Below are 9,102 nucleotides of genomic sequence, written 5' to 3'. Positions count from 1 at the left end.
TCATACGGAGCCATCTGGATATTGGACCAGTAGTTGTTATTGCAAGCAAACTCTGCCAATGATAGAAACTAATCCTAATGGCCTTTGAAATTAATAACACAGGCTCTCAACATATCCTCAAGGATCTGAATAGTTCGCTCGGATTGGCCATCAACATGTGGGTGGAATGTAGTGTTGAGCTCCATCTGCCTGCCTAACTCTCGCTGAAAAGCTCTCCAAAAGTGCAAAGTGAAGTAAATGCCGAGGTTTGAAATGATAGAGACGGGTACACTATGCAAGCGAACAATCTCTCTGATGTAGATTTGAGCCAACTTCTCTAAAGTGCAAGAAGTCATAACCAGAATGAAATATGCAGACTTGGTCAACCTATCAACAATCCAAATGACATCAAACTTTCTCAAAGTTTGTGGCAAACCTACCACAAAGTCCATAGTCATGCGCTCCTACTTCCACTCTGGTAGCTCAACCTTCTGAAGCAAAGCACCTGGTTTATGATGCTCATACTTGACCTGTTGATAGTTCAAACACCATGAAACATGCCCAATAATATCCTTCGTCATCCTCCTCCACTTGTAATACTGCTTCAAATCATGATACATCCTTGTAGCGCCTGGGTGAATAGAATACCGCAAACTATGAGCCTCCTCAAGAATCAACTCTCTCAAGCCATCAACATTAGATAGGCAAATCCGACCCTGAAGTCGCCTAACACCGTCATCCCTAATAACTACCTTCTTAGCATCACCTTGTTGCAATGTATCAAGTACCAACAAATAGGGATCATCATACTTGCGAGTCTTGATATGTTCAAACAACACAAGAAAGAACTTTGGTAAGCTCATAAATATCCAATCTCACAAACATATTGGCTAAGGCTTGAACATGTATAGACAAAGGCCTCTCCTCAGCTAGAATAAATGTCAAACTGCTCATGATCTCCGCCTTTCTACTCAAGGAATCCGCTACCATATTAGCCTTCCCAAGATGATACAAAATAATGATATCATAGTCCTTGAGCAACTCAAGCCACCTCCGTTGCCTCAAATTCAAATCATGTTACTTGAACAAGTGTTGAAGACTCAGATGATCAATGTAAACCTCACATAACACAACCATACAAGTAGTGCCTCCAAGTCTTGAGCACATGCGCAATCGCTGTCAACTCCAAATCATGAACTAGATAATTTTTTTCATGAGGCTTCAATTGAAATGATGCATAAGCAATCACTATGCCCTCCGGCCCAAGACCAACGCAGGAAGCATCACAATACACAGTGTATGAACTAGCACCTATGGGCAATACCAACACTGAGGTTGTAGTTAAAGCAATCTTGAGCTTCTAAAAGCTCGCCTCACACTGATCAGACCATTTGAACTGAGTGCCCTTCTAAGTCAACTTAGTCAACGGGGTTGCAATGGACGAAAACCCCTCCACAATGCGATGATAGTAGCCTGCCAAAACTAAGAAATTCCTAATATCTTTAGCTATAGTATGTCTAGGCTAACTCTGAACCGCCTCAATCCTCATAGGATCAACCATGATACCCTCACTAAACACGTGAACCAGTAGTGCAATAGAATTCAACCAAAACTCACATTTCGAGAACTTAGCACAAACCTTCCGATCATTCAAATTCTAAAGTACCACTCTCAATTATTGCTCATGCTCCTCCCTACTACGAGAGTAAACCAAGATGTCATAAATGAAGACGATCACAAATGAATCTGAATAAGGCTTGAACATTATGCTCATCAAAACAATGAATGTCGCTGGAGCATTAGTCAAACCAAATGACATCACCAATAACTCATAGACCATATCGAGTCTTAAAAGCCATCTTAAGGATATTTGAAGCCCTAATAATCAACTGATGATAAAACGATCTCAAGTCAATCTTGGTGAACACCTTGGCACCTTAAAGCTGATAAAACAAATCATCAATATGAGGCAATGGATAATTGTTCTTGATAGTAACTTTGTTTAGCTACCTGTAATCAATACATATCCTCATATAACTATCTTTCTTATTTACAAACAAAAATGGCACACCCCAAGGAGAAAAACTCGGCCTAATGAATCCCTTATCAAGCAAATCTTGCAAATGTTCCTTCAATTCTTTCAATTCAGCTGAAGCCTAAGATATGGTGGCATAGATATGGGTCGAGTGCTCAGAACCAAGTCAATGCCAAAATCAATATCTCATCCGGTGGCATACCCACCAAATCAGTAGGAAACACCTCTCGAAACTCTCTTACCAGTGGTACTAAATTCATGGAAGGAACCTCGACGCCAGAATCTTGAACAAAAGCCAAATATGTTAGGCATCCCTTCTCAACCTTACGATGAGCCTTCAAAAATGAAATCACTATACTTGTGGAAATACCAAGTGACCCTCACCACTACAATCTATGCAATCCTAGCATTGTTATAGTCATAGTATTGGCGTGACAATCTAAGGTAACATGATACAGTAATAACCAATACGTGCCAAGAATCACCTCAAATTCAACCATGTCTAATAATAAGAGATTAACCATAGTATCATACCCATTGATAGTAACCACACAAGAAAGATATACACGATCTACTACAATAGAATCTCCAACATGTGTGGACACATAGATATAAATACCCATAGAACCACGAGGCACATCCAAAAATGATGCAATGTAGGATGGCACGTATGAATAAGTAGAACCGGGATTAAATATTACTGAAGCATCTATATGATAGACTTAAACAATACCTGTAATGACTTTCATCAGACACAATTACCTCAGGCTTACTAGGGAAGGCATAACAACGAGCATGGCCTCCACCTTTAGGATGACCTCTACCCGCCTGATCTCCACCTCTAGTTGGTTGTATAGGTGGTGTAGAAACTGGTGCGGAAGTCATGGTTTAAGTACCCTGCTAACGTACACCTATCTAAAGCCTGGTAAAATCCATCCTCAAGTGCATCGAATACCAACACTCAAGGCAAGCTCTTTGTAGACGTGTCTGTTGGGACAGAGCTTGTCGCGGACGATTGTAAGGATCACGTGCAGGAGGTGCACTGAATGACAAATGCCCTGGGTGAGTACTATGAAACCCATGGCTAGCTTGAGAACCATGTGAAGTCTATAGTGCTGACTGAACTGGCCTACTAGTATAACCTCTACCATAGTGACCCTTGCCTCCAAAATAAGCACCATTAAATCCTACGGTACCACGAGGCTTCTTGGCCGCTTTGTCCTCCCTCTCCTACCTGTAGATATACTCTAATCTCCTAGCAATCTCTATAGCCTGGTGAAAGGTAGTCTCAGTATAAGGCCTGTAAAAGTTTGCCAAGGATTTGAGGTTTTATAATGCCGAAGTATGCTTATGTGTTTGGAAGGTTGTAGATAAATTTTTGCATTTTGGACTTGCAATGCATCGTGGAGGTAAAACTTTTTGTAAGAAATGGCGATTCTACGTTCCATTATGCGACTGCAGATCTGTTCCGCTGACCATGAAATTATTACGGAACGAGTCAGAAGACTCAATTTCTTAGGGTCATTTTGCGGTCCAATGTGTGACCACAAAATCTTTCCACGGACTACATATCTATCGCATAATCAGCATGAGAATTTTTAGAGGGAGATTTCACGGTCCAATGTGCGACTGCAAAAATCCGCGATCCGTGGATCCGTCTTGAACTTGATCAGACCCAGCCTAGATTTAGAGGACCACTTTGCGGTCCATTTCGCAGGCCACATACCTGTTTTGTGGTCCTATCCGCGATCACAGACCCGACTCGAAAGGTTAATCTTTGAGAAATTTTACACGACCTTATTTTACTAAAAGGACTTAAGGGGTTATTTTGAGGGGAGAATATGATATTTTAGAGAGAGGGGAGAATGATAGAGAGAGAAAGAGAAGATCCTAACCATTTGCTCTTCAATTCTTTCTCATTTCTTGAAGATTCAAGGAAGTCAGTCACAAGGCCTTCAACTAACCGAGTACAGTTTCGCCCTTTAGCTTTCATGCAAAGCTTTGTAATGGGTTTAAGTAAGATTTTATAATATTGGGGCTTATGGGATAGTGATCAGAATCCATAAGCCCTTAATTTTGAATTTGGGTGTATGTGAAGGATGGCGAATGTGATTCTTCAGTTGGGAGATAGTCGTTGAGCATACATGTACCGATAAGGGTAGTATAGGGTTTGTTGGACTACTCTTAGTGAATTTTTGACTTAGGGATTGGTTGTGGGGTGAAGAAATCCCGTCGTAAGGAGTTGTAGTCTAATATGCACACTATGTATTAGATGAAATTTCTACATGACCTAGACTATGAACACCTTTCTAATAATGGTACCATTTGATTATGTTTCTATTGATTGAAGTTGAAAAGAATAGTGGAATGTTGTAATATTCCTAAGGAAGCTTAATTAAGATATGGTGGCTAAACCCCCTCCGTAGAATTGGATTCCAAGAATACCTTATGAATTTCAAGTATAGTTTGTCCAAGTTCCTATCCTCATTTTGTTAAATTTCCACAAATGAATGATGTATCAAATGCCTATTTATCCAAGTCATGTCTCAATTGTTATCGTTATATCATGCTCTCCTTTTGTAATTATTTTCAATATGTTTTGAGCTCTTAAGTACTTATGAGTTGAAACTATGATTTTTCTAATGTCTTAAATATATTTAATGTTTTATGATGATCCACGACAAGTAAATGAATGAAAGCATGAAATATGAAATGCGGCCTTCGCGCTAAGAATGAAGAATATTATGTATGACCAAGAGAGCCGAAGAAAAAAAGATTTATGAAAGCTATGAGATGAATATATACTTATTTTATATATAGAATATTTTTTGGAGTATCGTTAGGTAATCGAGGAAGGGTGGGTTGTAAAAGCCTAAGCCCAAAACTATACATGCTGGTATAGGAGTTGATTGAGGGATAAGATCCCTTTTATATTATATTTAGATTATTCCCCCTTGATTGGGCTGAATTAATAGCTAGCTAAGACCATGTCAACCCACACGTCATTGTAGTGAGATGGCGTATCCGATCGGGTGGGCATCAGACGCCATGCCACGCACATAGTAGTGGTTTCATGTTTCTATGTCAACCCACATACATTGGGGTAAGACGACCTAGCCGATCAGGCCGTGATCGGACTTCATCCCACGTGCATGGTGGTGCATTGGTATCTAAAGATCTCCCAACTAAATAAATAAAGGCTCGTTTGAAAGTTGAGTATGTCTTGACTTGGTATTTAAATATTATTGTTTCCCCACAATAATATTTAAATATTATTGTTAGGAGGTGTGAGAGGTTGGCCATGGAGAGTTTGAGAAGAGGTCGAGGTAGGCCTAAGAAGTATTGGGGAGAGGTGATTAGGCAGGACATGGCATTACTTCAGCTCACTGACAACATGACCCTTGATATGAGGGTATGGAGGTCGAGGATTAAGGTAGAAGGTTAGTAGGTAGTTTATAGTTGTTCACCGATAGTTTTAGTAGCATGCATGTCCCTTCATATTCGTAGATTTTTATTATGTTAAATGATTTTGTTTGTCTCAGGTATTGTATTCCTTGTTGCTATTATTTGGTATTATTTATCCTTTATCTCTCCCTTTTTCTTTTATCTTCCATCTTTCTTCCTTTCTTGCTTTCCTCTTTTTCTTCTTGTCCTTCCTTAGCCGAGGGTCTATTGAAAACAACCTTTGTACCTGCATTAGGTAGGGGTAAGGCCTGCGTACAGACTACCCTCCCCAGACCCCACCTGCTGGGATCAAACTGGGTTTGTTGTTGTTGTTGTACCATTTTTCTCTCTTCTTGTATTGACATTCCATTCCATATAAGGATGCTTAGCTTACATACTAGTATTATTCCATATGTACTAACGTCCCTTTTGCTGGGGTCGCTACATCTTTAATGGATGCAGGTGGTTCCTCAGCAAGAGGTGCATGATCTTGATAGGTGTACCCTCTTCTCAGCTGACTTGGTGAGCCCTACCTCATATCGGGGCCTTTTGTTGCATTTGTCTCTTAATTATTATTTTGAGGTATAGCCAGGCCTTGTCACTGACAAATCCTATATTACTCTCATGTTTACTTAGAGGCTACGTAGATGCACTGCGGGTTATGTTAGTATGAAGGAAACTTTAAAATGCTATTTTGGTCATTTACTTCCACTTAATCTAAGGATTATGATTGTTTTGCCATCTATCAAATGGAACTCTTTTAATTAATGTAAAATTTAGCTTTGGTATATTTTATCCCCTTAATTGGCTATCTCCGGTTGTTTATCCTTGAATCATCCATGGGCAAGGTTGGGTAGTAGGCATCAAGTAGGCTTGCTTGACTGGGATATATCGGTTGAGCGTTGGTCCCGCTCCCCAAGTTCATGCCATGACACTCAGTTTCAACCTTTTGTTTCATCCCAAACCTAAGATTGTAGCTGAGTCCCTCAACAAACCTTTGTAACCTCTCCTTCTCAATTGGAATGAAGAAAGCTGCATAGCTTTACAACTACTATGAACCTCATCTCATACTGGGTAATAGTCAAACCCTCCTACTGCAAGTGCTCAAACTGGTTGCACAACTCATCTCTACTGGTGGGCAGTATGAACTTCTCTAAGAATCAGAGTTGAGAACTGAGCCTATGTAAGGGGATGTGACCCTGCTGGTCCGCCTTACTCATAAGTCTACCACTACCTCTTGGCTGGCTGGCTTAACTGAAATGTGGTAAAATCAACTCTACTGGACTCCGTAAGTCCTAAATTGCGTAGAATCTCATGACACCTCTCCAAGAACTCCTTAGCATCAACTGTGATATCACTAGTATAACATGGAGGATCTAAATTCTGGAACTGATCCATCCTATTCTACTCCTCCATGGTCATACCAGGTCTAATCTCAGGCCTGACTGTAGTAATAGGTTGAACCCCCTCAACTGGTGGAATAACCGGAACTCATGGAGTTTGAAACATAGCACTGGCCTGCGCCGAAGTGCGAATAGCTGGGTTTTGTGCTCCCCTTCTAGTCTGGGAAGTAGATGGAATCATAATGATCATACCAGCTTGTAACAATCCATCAAAATAACTCAAGATCCGGATCATAGTGTCCTAAAGAATTAGGGTAGTAATAAAACCCATGAGTCCAGAGTTGAACTCGGTGCAACAACATAAATCGGAGTGTGCTTCGCCACTAGAGCTACTGGTGGCTCCTCAGAAACTGATCTAGCGTGAGCACGAGGAACTATAGGTGCTCCTCTCACAGGTATGGCCATACATGCTCTGGCCTGAACTCTAACGCTGTATCGACACCTGCCTCTCTTGACTTTGGCTTGGGGTACTGGCTCTTGCTCAGCTTATATGGAAGAATGTGTGTCTCACCGTCTGTCAGAGAATAAAATAGTAAAGATCTCAAACTTTAGGATGAAATAAAGTCACACTATAGAGAAAGGAAGAAAGTGAAGTTTCCTATTTGTCTCATAGCCTCTACTAGACATGCTTATGACATGTAGAATCTATGAGCCTAGAGCTTTGATATCAACTTTGTCACAACTCGATATCCCCCCAATGGTCCTGATGGCACCTAACCTATATGGGTAGGTAAGCCAACATCCAATATAGAGCAAACCAACATAATCAAGGTGAAATATAACTTAAATAGCATAAATAGGGGAATAGAATTTCAACAACATTTAAACATATAGATACTGCAACATCAAATCTCTAAAACCTGGTAGTACGGAGTCACGAGCTCTAAAACAAGATAAAATAAAATCTCTCAGTAATACAATATTGTCTGAATATAGATAACAATACAAAAGTAGATGAAAGGGACTCAAAAGGTCTACGAATAATCATGCAACACTACCTCGATTCTCCACTAACAGCTATTACACTCCCTCCTAAAGTCTCCTACTGCCAATGCTCGAATCTGCACAAAAATGTGCAGAAGTATAGTATGAGTACAGGATAACATGTACTTAGTAAGTATCAAGATTAACCACGGTGAAGTAGGGATGAGGTTCAAGTCATGTGATACCTACTAATCAAATAAACCAGTGCATTTCATAATTATTCACAACAAAGTTATAAAAAGAGATACATATCATCAAAGATCATATCAAGAAATATCAACTCAATATAAATAATTCTATCTCGACTAACAAGTCAAAAAAAAAGAATAGAGACATCAAGTAGCATGTTAGAACTCAACATAGAAAGCATATAAAATGCATGATAAGTTATAATGGATTCACTTAATGGACAAAGCTTCCACCTTTATGCACAAAAACTCATCACATCGGGTCCCACATCACAATCAACCAGAAACTCATCGGTTTCTCATAAGGGTGACCCTAGGGGGATAAATCAATATCCACACACTACATGGTAGTGACCTCATGCTGTAATAGTGATAGTGTCCCTTCAAATGCATGGTAGAAATCTCGTGCCACAACAATAATAATATCACAATAACCGCATAATATAAACCTTGTGCCGTAGCTAAATCAACCAGCTCAACATGTCTAAATATGCCATAATCATAACAATCTGAAATAACATTTCATTTTTAAAGAGGCATTTGCTCACAAAAAATCAATAAGATACACAAGGACATCATAAATAAAAGTGTAGATGCGTGCTCAATATATGAAGTATGACTGTGGCTAAATCAAGTATAACAATAATTTCTCAAATATCCCATTTTGGCCAATCACAAAGTAGTAATCCTAAACATGGATACTAGCTTCCAAGGAGTAGCTCACATAGTCACACAATTGATTAGAGCTTGAACCATGGTGAATGCATATAACCGAAAATGCATAGTAAAATCCTAAAGTCTAATCCAGTCATGAATCATATATAGCACCCGCATATACGCTCGTCACCTCATATATACGTCACTTTTCAAATATTACAATTAAGCAAGCAACCAATGGGTTATTCCCTCACAATAAGGTTAGGCAAGATACTTACCTTAGCAAGCCCAATAAACCTTCCAAAATTGCCTTTCCTTTAGCAGTCACCTCGAACAAGCTTGAATATAGCCAAATAATATTCAACAGATTCAAATAACATCATAGGAGTCAATTCCAATCAATAAAGCTTCA

General features: G+C 39.6%; 1 protein-coding gene across 1 annotated transcript; it reads right to left on the bottom strand.

Annotated features, from left to right (window-relative positions):
• Positions 1-443: 443 nt before the first annotated feature.
• Positions 444-2,899, bottom strand: LOC138887364 (uncharacterized). The gene is made up of 3 exons (XM_070169103.1): positions 2,777-2,899; positions 2,257-2,349; positions 444-797 (listed from the first exon to the last, which is right to left on the bottom strand). Exons 1-3 carry the CDS (start codon positions 2,897-2,899, stop codon positions 444-446), a joined length of 570 nt encoding a protein of 189 aa, XP_070025204.1.
• Between the last annotated feature and the right edge of the window lie 6,203 nt (positions 2,900-9,102).

This window comes from Nicotiana sylvestris, chromosome 3 (assembly GCF_000393655.2).
Source record: "Nicotiana sylvestris chromosome 3, ASM39365v2, whole genome shotgun sequence".
NCBI lineage: Eukaryota > Viridiplantae > Streptophyta > Magnoliopsida > Solanales > Solanaceae > Nicotiana > Nicotiana sylvestris.
This window is presented reverse-complemented; position numbering and strand designations above follow the sequence as displayed.

Coding starts and splice junctions, on each gene's coding strand:
- LOC138887364 (XM_070169103.1), bottom strand. CDS start 2,899: ATGACTTCCGCACCAGTTTCTACACCACCTATACAACCAACTAGAGGT. Junction 2,350..2,776: donor CCTTCCCTAGTAAGCCTGAG/GTAATTGTGTCT, acceptor TCATTTTTGAAG/GCTCATCGTAAGGTTGAGAA. Junction 798..2,256: donor CCATGAATTTAGTACCACTG/GTAAGAGAGTTT, acceptor GAACATATCAAG/ACTCGCAAGTATGATGATCC.